Source organism: Cetorhinus maximus, chromosome 21 (assembly GCF_964194155.1).
Source record: "Cetorhinus maximus chromosome 21, sCetMax3.hap1.1, whole genome shotgun sequence".
Classification (NCBI taxonomy): domain Eukaryota; kingdom Metazoa; phylum Chordata; class Chondrichthyes; order Lamniformes; family Cetorhinidae; genus Cetorhinus; species Cetorhinus maximus.
The window spans coordinates 82,937,832-82,955,947 of record NC_135899.1 but is presented as its reverse complement, the minus strand read 5'-3'; the positions used below and the strand labels follow the sequence as shown (position 1 = coordinate 82,955,947).

Sequence of the window (18,116 nt, the reverse complement as noted above, 5' to 3'; positions counted from 1 at the left end):
TCCATGAGACCCAGGGTAATGCTCTGGGGGCCTGAGTTTCAATCCCACCATGGCAGGTGGTGGAGTTTGGATCCAATGAAAAGGAGTTAAAAGTTTGATGATGGTCATGAAACCATTGTCATAAAAATCTATCTGGAAATCTGCTGTCCTTACCTGGTCAACCCCAACCAATGTGATTGACTCTGAAATGGCCCCTGAACAGGGCAATTAGGAATGGGTAATAAATGCTGGCCTAGTCAGTGATGCCCCATGGATGAATTTAAACAATAAATCAAGTTACTGGGACATAAAGGGTGAGGTGTTCACATTGTCTATCATTTCTCTGCAGCTAATGGCAACTATACTGAGTCAATTGATTACAAATACATGGGATTGCAAACAGTTAGAGTCCAGGCAAATGCTTGGTTTTGTATTTAAAAACCCTTCAAAAATGTATTGAAAATGTGTTGGGGATCATTTTAATTTTGATGATAGGAATAATATTGGACCAGTTGCCTGTTGTACAGCTTACCCAGTTGCCTACAATAGCAATCAAATTGGGGAATGATGTATAGTGGGTGGCTAACTTGATATCACACTTTATAGCAGTGTTCAAGGTTAAAATGACTTATAATGACCAGTGGGAGATAGCGGTTCAGCAGCCTGTGTTACAGCTCTCTATTTGCATTTCAGTTGACTTGTGCTGCTAGGGTATATACGCCTCATTAGACCTTGTGAAATTTGTTTACGAGGAAGATGCCCGCCTTGCTCTGTATTTCCTAATGGGTTGGTTCATCAGCCCCCCCCATCATGGTGGATCTTCTTTTATCCTCAGGATCTGGGAAATGCTGAGAAGGCGGTGGTTTTCCCTGAGCTACGAGATTTTGTGCTCATAGTGTTCCTGTGCTGCAATTAGGTGGGGAATTGAGGGTTGTGACTAGAGCAGCAAAGACAGAACAACCATAATCAAAAGAGAAGCACGTTAGAAATACTCAGCAGGTCTGGCAGCAGCTGTGGAGAGAGGAACAGAGTTAACGTTTCAGCTCAATGACCTCTTGTCAATGCTGGAAAATGTTACAGTATAATAGATTTTAAGCATGTACAAAGACAAAGGAGGAGGGCTTGGGGAGGGGAGGAAAGAACAAAAAGGAAGGTCAGTGAAAGGGTGAAAGGGAAGAAATTAAACGGATAGTTTTTTTAAATTCATTCTCGGGATGTGGGCGTCACTGGCTGGGCCAGCATTTATTGCCCATCACTAGTTGCCCTTGAGAAGGTGGTGGTGAGCTGCCTTCTTGAACCGCTGCAGCCCATGTGGTATAGGTACACCCACAGTGCTGTCAGGAAGGAAATTCCAGGATTTTGACCCAGCGACAGTGAAGGAACGGCGATATATTTCGAAGTGAGGATGGTGAGTGGCTTGGAGGGGAACTTCCAGGTGGTGGTGTTCCCATCTACCTACTGCCCTTGTCCTTCTAGATGGTAGTGGATGTGGGTTTGGGAGGTGCTGTCGAAGGAGCCTTGGTGAATCCCTGCAGTGCATCTTATAGATGGTACACACTGCTGCTACTGTGCGTCGGTAGTGGAGGGAATGAATGTTTGTGGATGTGGTACCAATCAATTGGGCTGCTTTGTCCTCGATGGTGTCAAGCTTCATGAGTGTTGTGGGAACTGCACTCATCCAGGCAAATGGGGAGTATTCCATCACACTCCTGACTTGTGCCTTGTAGATGATGGACAGGCTTTGGAGAGTCAGGAGGTGGGTTACTCGTCGCACTATTCCTAGCCTCTGACCTGCTTTTGTAGCCACAGTATTTATATGGCTAGTCCAGTTCAGTTTCAGGTCAATGGTAACCCCCAGGATGTTGATAGTGGGGGATTCAGTGATGGTAATGCCATTGAACATCAAGGGGCGATGGTTAGATTCTCTTTTGTTGGAGATGGTCATTGCCTGACACTTGTGTGGTGCGAATGTTACTTGCCAGTTGTCAGCCCAAGCTTGGATATTGTCCAGGTCTTGCTGCATTTGGACATAGACTTCTTCAGTATTTGAGGAATTGTGAATGGTGCTGAACATTGTGCAATCATCAGCGAACATTTCCACTTTTGACCTTATGATGGAAGGAAGGTCATTGATGAAGCAGCTGAAGATGGTTGGGCTGAGGACACTACCCTAAGAAACTCCTGCAGTGATGTCCTGGAGCTGAAATGACTGACCTCCAACAACCACAACCATCTTCCTTTGTGCTAGGTATGTCTTCAACCAGTGGAGAGTTTTGCCCCTGGTTCCCATTGACTCCAGTTTTGCTAGGGCTCCTTGATGCCACACTCGGTCAAATGCTGCCTTGATGTCAAGGGCAGTCACTCTCACCTCACCTCTGGAATTCAGCTCTTTTGTCCATGTTTGAACCAAGGCTGTAATGAGGTTAGGAGCTGAGTGGCCCTGGTGGAACCCAAACTGGGCGTCAGTGAGCAGGTTATTGCTAAGCAAGTGTCGCTTGATAGCACTGTTGATGACCCTGCCCATTACTTTACTGATGATGGAGAGTAGACTGATGGGGCGGTAATTGGCTGGGTTGGATTTGTCCTGCTTTTTGTGTACAGGACATACCTGGGCAATTTTCCACATAGCTGGGTAGGTGCCAGTGTTGTAGCTGTACTGGGACAGCTTGGCTAGGGGCACGGCAAGTTCTGGAGCACAAGTCTTCAGTACTATTGCTGGAATATTGTTAGGGCCCATAGCCTTTGCAGTATCCAGTGCCTTCAGTCATTTCTTGATATCATGTGGAGTGAATCGAATTGGCTGAAGACTGGCACCTATGATGCTGAGGCCCTCTGGAGGAGGTCGAGATGGATCATCCACTCGGCACTTCTGGCTGAAGATTGTTGCGAATGCATCAGCCTTATCTTTTGCACCGATGTGCTGGGCTGCTCCATCATTGAGGATGGGGATATTTGTGGAGCCTCCTCCTCCAGCAAGTTGTTTAATTGTCCACCACCATTCACGACTGGATGTGGCAGGACTTAGACCTGATCTGTTGGTTATGGGATTGCTTAGCTCTGTCTATCACTTGCTGCTTATGCTGTTTGGCATGCAAGTAATCCAGTGTTATAGCTTCACCAGGTTGACACCTCATTTTTAGGTATGCCTGGTGCTGCTCCTAGCATGCCCTCCTGCACTCTTCATTGAACCAGTGTTGATCCCCTGGCTTGATGGTAATGGTAGAGTGGGGGATATGCTGGGCCATGAGGTTACAGATTGTGTTCGAGTATAATTCTGCTGCTGCTGATGGCCCACAGCGCCTCGTGGATGCTCAGTCTTGAGTTGCTAGATCTGTTCAAAATCTATCCCATTTTGCATAGTAGCAGTGCCACACAACACGATGGAGGGTATCCTCAATGTGAAGGCAGGACTTTGTCTCCACAATGACTGTGCGGTGATTGTTCCTGCCAATACTGTCATGGACAGGTGCATCTGCCGCAGGCAGGTTGGTGAGGATGAGGTCAAGTATATTTTTCCCTCTTGTTGGTTCCCTCACCACCTGCCGCAGACCCAGTCTAGCAGATATGTCCTTTAGGACTCAGCCAGCTCGGTGCTACCAAGCTACCCTTGGTGATGGACATTGAAGTCCCCCACCCAGAGTATATTCTGTGCCCTTGTCACCCTCAGTGCTCCCTCCAAGTGGTGTTCAACACAGATTCATCAGCTGAGGAGAAGGCGACATGGTAATCAGCAGGAGGTTTCCTTGCCCCTGTTTGACCTGATGCCATGAGACTTCATGGGGCCCCGAGTCGATGTTGAGGATTCCCAGGGAAACTCCCTCCTGCCTGTATAGTGCTGTGCCACCACCTCTGCTGTCCTGTCCCACTACCAGGATATACCCAGGGATGGTGATGCTGGTGTCTAGGACATTGTCTGTAAGGCATGATTCCATGAGGATGACTATGTCAGGCTGTTGCTTAACTAGTCTGTGAGACGACTCTCCCAACTTTGGCACAAGCCCCCAGATGTTAGTAAGGAGGAATTTGCAGGGTCGACAGGGCTGAGGTTGCAGTTGCCATTTCCAGTGCCTAGGTTGATGCTGGGTGGTCTGTCTGGTTTCATTCTTTTTTTGTGGCTTTGTAGTGTTTGTCAGTTGCTTGCTAGTCCATTTCAGCATCAACCACATTGATCACATGTAGGTCCAGGTAAGGACCGCAGGTTTCCTTCCCTGAAGGGCATTAGTGAACCAGGTGGGTTTTCACAACAATCGTTTCATGGTCATTTATTGAATTCAAATTCCACCATCGGCTGTGTCAGGATTCAAACCCAGATTCTGAGAGCACACCCTGGGTCTCTAGATCACTAGTCCAGTGACAAGACCACTATGTCATCACCTCCCCTTATCGTAGACTTGAGTAGACTCATAACAAACAGCTGCTGTCTGAAAAAAAATGTGAACAGTGACTATGATCTGGAAAGTTGAACTTGTTGATAAGCCTGCAAGGCTGTAAAGTCCCTAATTGAAAGATGAGATGCTGCTCCTCAAGATTCATTGGAACAGTCTAGAAGGCCAAGGAGCGAGAGGTCAGAGAATTGAAACGATAAGCAGCCAGAATCTCAGGGTCGTGCTTGTGGACAGAATGGAGACAAGTAATTAAACTGGTGAGCAAACTTTGCACAGCATAATGTAATCTATTCAGCAATCTCACTAGCTCCACATGATACCCATCTTCATTTAGTCTGAAGAAAAGAAGTTGACAGCTATGTGATGCAAAATGTGATGGTGCAAGATAATTTAGAAACCAATGTGTCTGAAAGATAATTTGCATCTATGGCCAAAATTTAGCAAAAGCGACCTGGATTTGGAAGGAAGCTCAATGCTATTTCTGAGAATTTTTTTTCAAAAAAGTAAGCTGACATTGCTGCAGTCCAGTTTGCAGATAACCCCCTCCCCAGAGTAACTTTAAGTTGTTGTGAGGGATTAGCATAAAAAGTGCCTCTAGTTATGGGTGCATTAGCCTCTAGCAGCTGATTGTTAACTGATGGCTGTGTGGGGTGAATGTTGAGGAGCTCCCATAAGGTCTTTGTGGTGGTGTTGAAAATTCAACAACGCTTATCATCTTTTTCTCTTTTCTAATCGCTCATTTCTTCTTCGCCATTGCCCAATGGTGCTGACTCATCATTAGGTATCATTTAGATAATGGCTTCTCTGGAGAAAAAGAGCACTTATATAGTGCCTTTCATGGCCTCAAGACATACCAAAGCTCTTTGCAGAAAATTAAGGACTTTTGAAGTGTAGTTGCTGTTGTAAGGTAGGGAATGCAGCAGTGAATTTGCACAAAGCAAGCTCCCACAAATAGCAATTAGATAAACCGTTTATGTGATGTTGACTGAGGAAGAAATATTGGCCAGGACACCAAGGATTTCTCCAGGGGATGCTGGGGTGTTACGATCTCTCTGGACAGACGGGTGAATTATGATGGACTGAAAGGCCTTTTTTGATAATAATTATCTTGTAGTAAAATAGCTCAGTAGCAATGTATCACAAAAGCATTAGCCACTGCCGTAAAAGCAGTGCACGTGGAGGAAATTAAGATCCCTGACAAACACACCTCGTTTCCAACAGGAATCCCTGGATATTGATCAGGACCAGGAATGCCAGCTGATTTCTCATTTTTGCACCTCCCTCATCCAGACCCATTGACAAGAATTGAGGAGGTAGCCTTGCCACACTTTATTAATCCTGATATAGCTGCCACAGACCATATCATACATTAGCATCCTGTTCCTAATTATCTAAATCGTTTGCTATCTCATATTATTCATAATCACACACAATCCCTTGTCATTTGTATCACAGACAATTCCATACAATCAATATCACAGGCATTTCTTATCCTTATCATGGACTGTCTCATTTTAAAAATTCATTCATGGGATGTGGGCGTCGCTGGCTGGGCCAGCATTTATTGTCCATCCCTAGTTGCCCTTGAGAGCTGGTGGTGAGCTGCCTTCTTGAACCGCTGCAGTCCTTGTGGTGTAGGTACATCCACAGTGCTGTTAGGAATGGAGTTCCAGGATTTTGACCCAGTGACAGTGAAGGAACGGCGATATATTTCCAAGTCAGATGATGAGTGGCTTGGAGGGGAACTTCCAGATGGTGGTGTTCCCATCTATCTGCTGCCCTTGTCCTTCTAGATGTTAGTGGTCGTGGGTTTGGAAGGTGCTGCCAAAGGACCCTTGGTGAATTCCTGCAGTGCATCTTGTAGATGGTACACACTGCTGTCACTGTGCGACAGTGGTGGAGGGAGTGAATGTTTGTGGATGAGGTGCCAATCAAGCGGGGCTGCTTTGTCCTGGACGGTGTCAAACTTCTTGAGTGTTGTTGAGTGTTATTTATAATTATGTGCAATCACACATAAGCTACACTTTTACACTATCACATATCAAGCAGGGCAGCCTATTATCTCATTTACATCATGTACAATCTTGTATTGCTTAGTCACCCATTTGCACAAATACACGTATCACCTGATCTCCTGGGCAAAACTTATTCAGAAGAAATTTTAAGGAGTTTTGGGAGCTTTTTTAGACTTGAACAATAGAGGGAGTTGTCCTCATTCTTTTCTGAGAAGGAGATTCTGAAAGAAGCAAGTGTGCCTGTATTTCAAACTCAGTTCTGCCGAAGGGCCATGAAGGCTCGAAACGTTAACTGATTTCTTCTCCGCCGATACTGCCAGACCTGCTGAGTTTTTCCAGGTAATTCTGTTTTTGTTTCAAACTCCTGGTCAGTTACTCCAAAGGGAAAAGCTTATTGCATTATTTTTGATTCCTTAAAAAATGAGGCATTACTGTTACATGGTGGATTTTATAAAACTACACAGACTTAAACTGTAGAAATGAATGGAATCTCTTCAATATTAAATTAAAAAAACCTTTCAAACCACAATGTCCTTCCTTGTTACTTCCTCTCGGCAGATCTGTAATGTGTCATGCAATTGCTCAAGCGATTTGTGAACAGCAAAGGAGGAAGTAATCCCTCATACATTATTAACAAATACAGCTACTGTGATGTTGTGCGAGAAGTTTGTAGTTTTCATTCGAGTCCTTTAATACTGTGGTGGAAATATTTGAGGATCTCTGAAGACACTGAGTTTAGGAGTTGCAGCTTTGTCATTAAAATTGCTGGGTAGGGTGAGTATTTTCAATCATTCGCTGTTTCTGAAGGAACATTGCTTGGCAGTCACAGTGATAAGGCACTCTTATTTAGTGAATTATTTGTTGATTGAACGAACGTTTTTCTTAACAGTAAAGGAACAGCCAATTAGGGAAAAAATCTTTTGCTGCCGTGAGTATTAAAGATTATGTCAATTTGAATTGAGAAGTAGAAAACCATCTTTAATGGTAACATTTAGCCATTTTAATTTAGATGGTTTTCTTTCAACGTCGTGTTCTGGCATGCTTCAGGAGACACCACCCTGAGGAAAGAAGGGGCACATTTCCTCACCACCTTCCCCCAGCTTTTTTCCCATAGTCCTGCACATTTTTTCCTTTTCCAGCTTATCTGATTCCCTTCTGAAAATTCCTATTTAAATCTGCTTGCTTTCAAATCCCCAGATGACCTTCCAGTGGTCAGGAACAGACCTTAACCCGTATGTACATTAAAGCTCAAAACAATAGAGGAAACTCACTTAGTGCTTCACCCAAACGCATTTGTTTGAATATTTCAAAACATTACCACAGAAACATAGAAGCATTGCACCAGCAATGAGGGATCTTCAGTTAGATGATGGGCATGCAAAGATTTAGTGAATGTTATAAAGGAAACTGTTGGGGAGGAGCTTTTCTCCATAGGAAGGACACTACAATCGCCTTAATGCTCCCGGCCTAAGGAGGGAAAAATATCAGTCAAAGTTCACAGGAGAGTCATCTGGAATTTGAAAGGAAGCAGATTTAAATAGGAATTTTCAAAAGGGAATCAGATAAATTGGAAAAGGAAAAATGTGTAGGGCTATGGGGAAAAAGCTGGGGGTGGGGTGGGGGAGGTGACTGGGACCAAGTGGAGGGCTCTTTCAAAGAGCCAGCACAGGTACGATGGACCAAATGGCCTCCTTCTTATCCACGAGATTCGATTATTCTGTGAAGTGTATATGTTTGGGTGTTGGACGGGGCCAGGATCAGGCTCAGCTGGAAAGCCCGATTTAAGGGACTAACTTAGACCATTTGACGAGATGCTAAAGAACGGCCTTTATCCGTGGGCATTGTGACCTCACATTGCATCCCAGTGTGAGTCAGTGTAATTGGGTGAAGAAGGCAGACAGAGAAGGTGAAATTGGCGAGAGAAAATGAACTGATATGCTTGAGATAATTACAGGTTTTTTTTACATTACTTAACTTGTCATTTGTATATTTTGAATGATTAGTTTTCATCTGAGTTTTTGTGGACTGAAAAAAACACTTTAAGGCCTAATGTTTACACTACACCAGTGTTATATCTGCGCTGGAATGACTTGTTTAGGAGGGGGTCTGGTTCTAGACCCCTAGTTCAGAGAAGGTTCACTAGGTTGATTCCTGGGATGAAGGGATTGTCTTATGAGGAAAGGTTGAGAAGGTCATACTATTGGGCCTATAAGTATTGGAGTTTAAAAGAATGAAAGGTGATCTTACCTAACTATACAACATTCTGATGGGGGATTGATAGGGTAGATGCTGAGAGGATGTTTCCCCTTGTGGGGGAATCTAGAACTAGTTTCAGATAAGGGGTCTCCCAGTTAAGACAGGGATGAAGAGGAATTTCTTCTCTCTCTGGTTCTAGGGCCCCAGGCCTTCGAGAGCTGCAGATGTTTTCAAGGTCCTTAGCTTTCAATGTGTCAATGCACTCATGGAGATGAATCAAATTCGGTGAACACTGAAGTCCATGTAGGTGGTGTCGACTTGATGGGACATCCCTTTGTCATTTCTGGCTCCCTGACCTTCTGCCATATACTCAGGTGGTGTCAGTGTAAGTGATTTTGGTGTTCCTCTGCAATAAAAGAGTGGGGGGAATGGAGGAAAAGATTGCTTTCACATTTTGTGTGCTACTTCTCTACAACAACAGCTAGCGCTTTTCACATTGTAAAACATCCCAAAACACTTCACAGGAGCGTTATCAGACAAATGAGACACTGAGCTATTTAAGAAGATAATAGGATAGATGATCGAAAGCTTGGCCAAAGAAATATGTTTAAAGGAGGAGAGAGAGATAGAGAGGTGGAAAGGATTGGGGTGGGATTTCCAGAACTAAGGGCCTAGGCAGCTGAAGACGCAGCCACAAATGGTGGGTGAGGGGAATCAAGGATGCAGAAGAAGCCAGTATTGGAGGAGTGCAGAGTTCTTGGTGGGTTCTTGGACTGAAGGAGGTAATGGAGACAAACAGTGGCAAGGACATGTTGGGATTTGAAGACAAGACTGAGAAATTGAAGCGTTGTTTAACTGGGAGCCAATGGAAGTCTGTGAGTACAGAGGTGATGGGTGAGTGGGGCATAGTGTGACATTTGATAAGGGCAGCAGAGGTTTGAATGAGCTTAAGTTTACAGAGGGTGGAAGATGGGAGGCTGGCAAAGAAAGCTTTGGAATATTCAAATCTGGAGCTAACGAAGGTATGGATGAGAGTTTCAATAGCTCATGAGGTGAGGCAAGGGTGGGCGTAGTGTTCAATTGTTCCGTGTTTGATTATGTGAGTCAGTTTGCTATTAATGCTCACTGAGCTTGATTGGTTATGTCTGGGTGTGCACTCAGAGGAAAGTAAACAGACTGTAGAAAGAACTGGAAGCTAGAGCTAGAAGCGTGGAATAGACATTTTAAAGTTTGTGCACACATAGATCTATGCATAGATGGTGCACCAGTTTATGAGATATAAAATATACAAAGTGGAGATGGACTATATGGTAATGATGGAAGTAGGCAGTTGGTATTGGAGGAGATGTGGGGCTGGAAGCTCAGCTCACGGTCAGATAGGAGGCTGAGGTGGCAAACAATCTGGTTCAGCATTAGACAGGGGCCACAGAAGGGGATTAATCCAATGGCTTGGTAACATAATTTTTAGGAGTGCTAAGGTTGCTGCAGTTCCCAATTTTTGGTTTTACAATGTGAATCCTTCCATATAGCAAACTAAAATAGTCCAAGGTAGGGGACACTTACCTAGGCTTTCCATCTCAACTATTCACTTCATGTAATGAAGCTTTGTTTTAATTTAACAGAAGCTTAAGTCTTTAATAATGCTACAGCAGCTTAAGCTTCCAACGCTTAGGTTTTATATTCTCTCCTGAACTCAGGTCAGATAATTGGGTGAAATCAGCTGTGAGCAAATAGGTACTTTTCAAGAGAAATCTAAAATGTTAGTAATCAGAAAATGCTAATGTTAATGTGGTTTCATTAGTGAAACAGCTTTGGTTTGATCAAAACAAAAAGCTAAAAGCTACTGCGGATGCTGGAAATCCAAAACAAAAAAAGAATTACCTGGAAAAACTCAGCAGGTCTGGCAGCATCGGTGGAGAAGAAATCAGTTAACGTTTCGAGTCCTCACGACCCTTCGGCAGAACTGAAGCTTAGTTAGGAGAAAGGAGAAATATAAGCTGGTTTAAGGTGGGGGGTGGGGTGGGGGGGGGGTGGGGGGCGGTGAGAGAGAGATGTTGAGGGTGTGGTGATTGTGGAGATAAGCAAGCAGTGATAGGAGCAGATAATCAAAAGATGTCACAGATAAAAGGATTAAAGAGGTGTTGAAGGTGGTGATATTTGTCTAAGAAAAGTGCTAATTAAGAATGGAAGACAGGACACTCAAAGTACAGCTCTAGTGGGGGTGGGGTGGAAAGACTAACAAGGTTTTAGTTTTAGATTTAAAAATAATGGAAATAGGTGGGGAAAGAAGAATCTATATAAATTATTGAAAAAAAAGGGGAGGGGGGATCTTTGTTAACTAGCAAACACTTAGGACTGTTTTCATGGGATCAAATGCTATAGTGAATAGATGTCTATCATTAGCTGGCTTCTCAGCATCTCCTCCCCCACTGGACTGAGTTTGGTGGATTGTACCTGACATGTGACTGCCAACTGTGACTGGCAGGGTATTTTGCAACACCAATAGCCATCAGTATGCATAAAGGAAGAACTACTTCTTTGTTCCAGATAGAGAACAGCTATGTGCCCGACATACCAGGACTGTAATAAAGGAAGTGGAGAATAAATATGCATTTATCATAACGCCTTTTGCAAACCCAGAATGTCCCAAAGTGCTTTACGGAAGATGAATTATTTTTAAAGTGTTGTCACTATTGTTACATAGGAAGCATAAGAATATAAGATCATAAGAAATAGGACCAGGAGTAGGCCATTTGCCCCCCTCCACCCCCACCCCAAACCTCCTCCACCATTCAATAAGATCATGGCTAAACTGATTTTGTTCTTAACTCCACTTTCCTGCCTGCACCCCTCATAGTGCTTGACTTCCTTGTAGATCAAATATCTGTCTAACTCAGCCTGGAATATATTTAATGATCCAGCCTCCACTGCTCTCTGGGATAGACAATTCCAAAGATTAACAACCCTCTGAGAGAAGAAGTTCCTCTTCATCTCTTTTAAATGGGAGACCTCTTATCTGAAACTAGTTCTAGATTCCTCCAAAAGGGGAAACATCCTCTCAACATCTACCCTGTTAAGCCCCCCCAGAATCTTATATGCTTCAATAAGCTCATCACTCATTCTTTAAACTCCAATACTCTAAACCCAATCTCCTCAACTTTCCTCATAAAACAATCCCTTCATTCCAGGAATCAGCCTAATGAACCTTCTCTGAGCTGCATCCAATGCAAGTAAATCCCTCCTTATTCTGGGTGTGGTCTCACCAACATAGTTGTAGCAAGACTTCCCTACCCTTGTAGTCCATTCCCCTTACAGTGAAGGCCAAATGACAGCAAGTTTGCCCATTGCAAGCTCCCATACAAACAGCATCAGATGGTGACCAGGTAATCTGTTTTACTGATGTAGGTTGAGAGATAGGTATTATCTATCAATTTTGTCCCATTCCCCTTACCTTTCCACAAGCCTTTTCAAATTTTTACCCTCTTCCCTTTTAAAAACTATTGCTCCCTCCATGGTTTTTGCCGGGATATTCTTTGTCCTAATAACAGTCTCAGGAAACTAAATTTGTCCAATATGTGCCTTTATTCTTCTGGTGATGATCTTAACCCTTTATCCTCTAGTTACTGAACCACTGAGCAGTGGCAATAGTTTCTTTTCCCCATATTTACTTCATCAAAACTTTTGATTATTTTGAGCAGCATCCTTGGGTTTCCCCTTAATCTTCTCTATTCTACTGGAGAAGAGTCTGAATTTTTCTAATCTCGGCCCAGACAAAAGTTCTCACCCCAGGTTTAATTTTGGCAAATCTCCTGCACTTTCTCGGTGGCATTGAGGTGCTTCTAAAGTCGGGGAGCCACAGCTGGACATATTCTAAATACAGCCTAGTAAATGAATTTAACATTACCTCTTTGCCTCTGTAATCTACACACCTCCTGGTAAAACCTGCAATCCCACATTCCATTCACAGATTTATCAATTTCTTTTCTCACTTTTAGAAATTTGTATATTTAAACTCCTAAATCCTCCTGTTCTTTTCCTTTAAGTGCTCTTCAAAATCGTGCATAATTTGTTCCCAAGATGTACCACCTCAAATTCTCCACGTTAAATCTTAGCTGATGCCTATCTGCCCGATGTGTTAATTTGTCTACGTCCTTTGGCATCCTCTTCCCAGCATAATCTCTACATTTATGTCGTCTGCAGATTTTGATATTGTGATTCCACACATGGGGCGATTTCATGGCCTGAACTCCATGCCCCCTGCCGGATTGTTTTTGGGCGGGGTGGGGGGGGGGGTGGGAATGTGAAATTGAAGGAACAGGCTTTCCTCTGAGTTCTTGCCTGTCCCAACCTTGCAGCGATTTCACATTGGGGCAGGCAAGGCCTCGGATGGGCCACCCGCCCTTGCCCTAATTGAGGCCCCTAAGTGGCCAAATCCTAAAAGCCCTGGCCGACGAGGGTAACCATCCTAAAGGGGGCTCAACGGATCACTGAGCTGCTTTATTTTCCAAACGACATTGAATGTACTGAGCATGAGTTACCACCCGGCTCATGTAATTTAATTGGATGCAGCTTGGCTCCTTGTAATAACAACAATTTGCCCTTATATTGCACCTGTAACATAGAAAAAAAATGTCCCTAGGTGATTCACTGAGGTGTAAGGAAAAATTGAACCCCAAACCAAAAAAGGCAGCTGGAGGAGTGGCCAAATGATTGGTCAAAGAGGTGGGTTTTAAAGAGGGTCTCAACGGAGGAGAGGCAAGGGGGCTTAGGGAGAGAATTCCTGAGTGTCGGGCATAAAGGATTCAAGGTATAACTGTTGATGGTTGGATGAAGGGAAGTGGGGAGCGGGGGCGGTGGGGGGGAAGACACATTGAAGGTCGGAGAAGAAAGGAAAGTTTAGGGCCGGAAGTTGAAGTGCTGGAGGAGGTTACAGAAATAGGGAGGGGCCAGGCTGAGTGTCTTGGTTTTTCTGCTTTCATATTTGTGTTCACAACTTTAACTCAATTCCTGCTGAGCACCTAGGACCAAGATAATAAATGTGAGGTGTTTTACAGATTATTGAGATGGGCGGACAAAATACTTACCGTCTTCATTCTTTAGGGAAAATCTGGATTTTAACCATCTTTCATGGAATCATCTTTTCTTAAAAAAAGTAAATTATGGGAACACACTTTGCTTTAAAACATACCCCTTAGTTTAATTCCCGCCCCACAGCTCCCACCACCAAATGATTTCATTGGGAATGCTGTCAATAAAGTCAAAATGTGATGTAGGTGCTCAATATTTAAAATAAAAACTCTCCCCGGCACATTGCCACCATTGCTCCATTCTGAAAATGTCTGTGATGTCTGATCAATACATTTTGTGTCATACTTGGAAAAAGGCCAACTTTTGAATCATTTTTTCTTTTCAGGTTTCAGTGTTCTTTGTAAACACTTAATTGTTTCCTGCAAGATTTGGTTTCTATACCATTGAGTGATGAATCTAACTGACAGTAATGCCTCCTATGCAACCGTTGTGGGCCTTGCTCACAAGAGCAACAGCAGCTGCCAGATTGATGCTAAATTCAGATACATACTCTTCCCAATTGTCTATAGTCTCATCTTCGTACTCGGACTTATCGGAAACTTCTACGTGCTGTGGGTCTTTAAACTCATGTCCCCAGTAACGACATTGACTGAGATTAAAGTCTTCATGGTGAATCTGAGCATAGCCGATCTACTTTTTATCCTGACGCTCCCTTTTTGGATCGTATACTACGGCACCGAAGGGAATTGGATCTTTTTGGAGATCCCCTGCAGGGTGGCTGGCTGCCTATTTTTTATCAATACCTACTGTTCTATTGCGTTTCTGGCGGTGATCAGTTATAACAGGTATTGCGCCGTGGCACATCCCATAGAAACAGTTCAGAACAGTGGCAGAAAACGAGGCTTCATTATATCAATAATCATCTGGTCTGTTATCATTGGCAGTGCATCCCCCTTCCTATTTCAAACAGGAACAAACAAAGTTGGCAACGTTACTCAGTGCTTTGAAGGATATGACGAGGCATCTTCCATGCCCGTGGTTATCATCCACTTTATTTTGATTGGAGCTTTCTTCGTGGCCTTCCTTATAATTATTGCCTGCAACCTATGTATCCTGAAACTGTTATCGACACAACCGGGCCTACCGAGCAGGAGTGAGAAGGTGAAGAGACAAGCTTTCCGCATGGTGTGCGCAGTCGTCATCGTTTTCTGCATCTGCTTCCTCCCCCATCATCTGGTGCACGGTCCCTGGACCCTCACCGTCCTTGACCTGTGGCGGAAGGAGGACTGTGAATTCAGACGCGCAGTAAACGACGCCCATCAGATCACACTGTGTTTGATGGGCTTGAATTGTACACTGGATCCCATCATATACTGCTTTCTGACCAAGAAGTTCAGGAAATTTTTGACACAGCGTCTAAGTAAATGGAAAAGTACTCGGAGGAGCGCGAGGACCATCTCCACGGAAACAAATATGGATGGAGAGGTAGCTTTGCAGAACACAGGCAACAAATGAAGTGTGGTACAAAAGCAGAAAATGCTGGAAAAACTCAGCCAGTTTGACAGCATCTGTAGAGTGACAAAAAAAAGCAAGGTTAACGTTTCGAGTCCGTATAACCCTTCTTCAGAGCTGTCAGAGAGAAGAGCAGCACTCCTTCAAGCTCGGCATTCCTGGAAGAGAAGTGGCAGTGAATTAAGAAGGGCCTGAAGGGTCAGCCCTGAAGAAGAGTCATATGGATTTGAAACATTAACCTTGTTTTTTGTTTCTCTCCACAGATGCTGTTAGACCTGCTGAGCTTTTCCAGCATTTTGCTTTTGTTTCAGATTTTCAACATCCGCGGTATTTTGCTTTTATCATGAAGATAAAAAGATCATGCTGCTGACTGGACAAAACAAATGTTGACTTTTCCTGACTTGTAGAATTTATCTTTATTTTTTAAAAACCTTTTGACCTCACTGTTGATAAATATGAGCATCGTCTTGTTTAATATCATGAGATAACATCTCCGCATTGGATAAGCTGTTCAGTTTCAATTATTTTTAAACAAGAGATTTTCGTGGCATTTTAGCATTCAACTAACAATTTACAGCACTTTTAGTGTTAAATTCACAGCACGTTTTACCAAGAGGGAGAAAAAGTACAGACGTCAAGCCACCTGGAGTCAGACTAGGGGTGGCAACTGAAATCTTGGTCAGTGAGGTGAGTTTTGAGACACTTTTCCAAGATGGAAAGGGAAGTGGAGAGGATGGGAGACCCAAACAACAAGGCCAATGTGTTTGAGCTCTACCACTGAGATGAAGGGAAAAATGGATGCACAAAAGGCAAGAATCAAAGAGTGAAAGGATGTAAGAGGGAATATGGAGGATAAAGCAGAAGACTTGTGGAGATGGAGATGATATGAGGGGACGGAGGAATTTGAAAATGAAGACAGGCTATCAAATGCATTAGAGGACAGGAAATCAATGTAGGCCAGGGAAAGTGATTTAATATATGCATTGAGTTTTGGACAAATTGAAGTTAGTGAAGAATGGGAGGCCAGTAATGGAGAAATTAAAAACAAAAACAGAATTACCTGGAAAAACTCAGCAGGTCTGGCAGCATCGGCGGAGAAGAAATCAGTTAACGTTTCGAGCCTTCAGGGCCCTTCGGCAGAACTGAAGCATAGTTAGGAGAAAGGAGAAATATAAGCTGGTTTAAGGTGGGTGGGGGGGCGGGGGGGGGAAGAGAGAAGTTGAGGGTGTGGTGATTGTGGAGATAAGCAAGTCGTGATAGGAGCAGATAATCAAAAGATTTCACAGACAAAAGTCTGGAGATGACAGAAGTGTGGTTACGGGTTTCTATGATGGTGGTTTGAGGTAGGAACAGGGTGGGGAAGGGGGATTTGTTGCAGAGATGGGAATTTCCACTCCTGATTGGGCACAGTTATGAAACTTCCCTGATCAATGGGAAAATAACTATTTGAGCCTGACGTGTATGAAAAGTGGCCAATTGAGGAAGGTGCTGGAGGTCCAGAATCCATTGCACCATTCTCCCGGAAAGGAGCCAATTGTTCAGGAGAAGTGGAGAAAGAGGAGAGCAAAGTTAAAGAATTGTTAACTTTTAGAATAAATTGTTGCCTAGCACATTAAGAATGGGCTTAGTTGAAGCAGTCTGAAAAAGGAAACTGTCAGATTGATGGTCAAAAAATGGTTATATTTTTGGTTCTTTAACCCATGTCGGTCTGGATATTTTTGATTTCTACGTTTCAGACAGCTCCCTGTATGTGGTCTTTGGCCTCAAGATTATTTTAATATAAATATTATAGGGCACCCAAAATTGTTAACCTGCTTTTATTGTTATGGCAACAGCTGTTTCTATCCCATGTTTCCATGGGACCCCCCTGGTATAAATGGATATTAGAGTTACACAAAGACTAGACCTTATTTTAGGCTTTAAGTAGCAAATTGATTAGACAGCAAATAAGAAGGCTAATAAGATCAGAAACATAACATGTTTACAGCAGCTTTTGCTCTGTGATAACTCTTCATATAATGGAAAGTAATCACAGCTCAACACTCCAGTGTTGTGGCCATAACTGCTTATCTCACATTGGCTTTTAGCGCTTCCCGCACCAAATTATTAAATTGTCTGGTTTATCTTATTATCTTCGGAGATTCAGCCAGACAGTTTTTCCTTGAAGGCAACAGGTCAAGATCATTGACTTGAAAAATGTTGGCTAATAAATATTTTAATAGCAGTAATCGGAGTTTCTTGAGATTAAGTAACTGTCAGTTGAATTCACAAAGCTGCCAGTCAGATACATATTCCCACAAAACCCACAGCATCTAGAATGCAGAGCTTGAATTTCATTCCATGGTGTAACCTAGGTTTTGTGATATTTAATTGTTAAGCTAGCTTTTGCTTTAAGGCTATGGCTGATGGACTCCTTATAGGCTAGTGATCTAAATTGGCAGGTTGTCAGATTAATTAGAGGTGAATCATTTTTCTTTGGAGTTTTCTCAGCTTCCTGTCTTTGTGTTGAAGCCAGATTATTTCAAGAGGGAAAAAACAACATGAACTGACAGGCTTCCTCCTCCTTTTTGTGTTTTATTTTAAAGAACATTTAGCTATGATTTACAATTTTACACGAGATATGACAGCTGTGCTTCAAAAACCCTCACGAAGATTTGGCAAATGGCTGCCGTCATTTATTGAGCTTTGCCGGTTCTTGCCTAAAGCCGCCGGGTATAGTTTTTTTAGTGCAACCAAAAGATTGGCAGGAGGAGAGGGAACTGGCAGTAATCATTCCCATCTACAGTCGTATGCTAATGAAGAAGTGACTCTGGTAAAGCTTGCATCGCAGGCAGCCTTACCCTCTCCTCAAAAAAGGGAAGAACATTGGCAGGAGTGTGAAGCCACTGCCTATAACTGCAATGCAGGCCTGAAAAGGTGGTGAAAACAGATTCAATAGTAACTTTCAAAATGAATCGGATGTGTAAGTGAAGAGGAAAAGTCTGCAGAAAGAGCTGGGAAC

General features: G+C 43.3%; 1 protein-coding gene across 1 annotated transcript in view; it reads left to right on the top strand.

Moving 5' to 3' along the window:
- ptafr (platelet-activating factor receptor) overlaps positions 1–15,842 on the top strand; it is a 39,472-nt gene extending 23,630 nt beyond the window's left edge. Inside the window, exon 2 of the mRNA XM_078566311.1 lies at positions 13,989–15,842. Within this exon, the coding sequence (XP_078422437.1) occupies positions 14,054–15,118 (1,065 nt within the window). The 5' untranslated portion in view covers positions 13,989–14,053 and the 3' untranslated portion in view covers positions 15,119–15,842. The remainder of the gene's footprint in view (positions 1–13,988) is intronic.
- Positions 15,843–18,116: the final 2,274 nt, after the last annotated feature.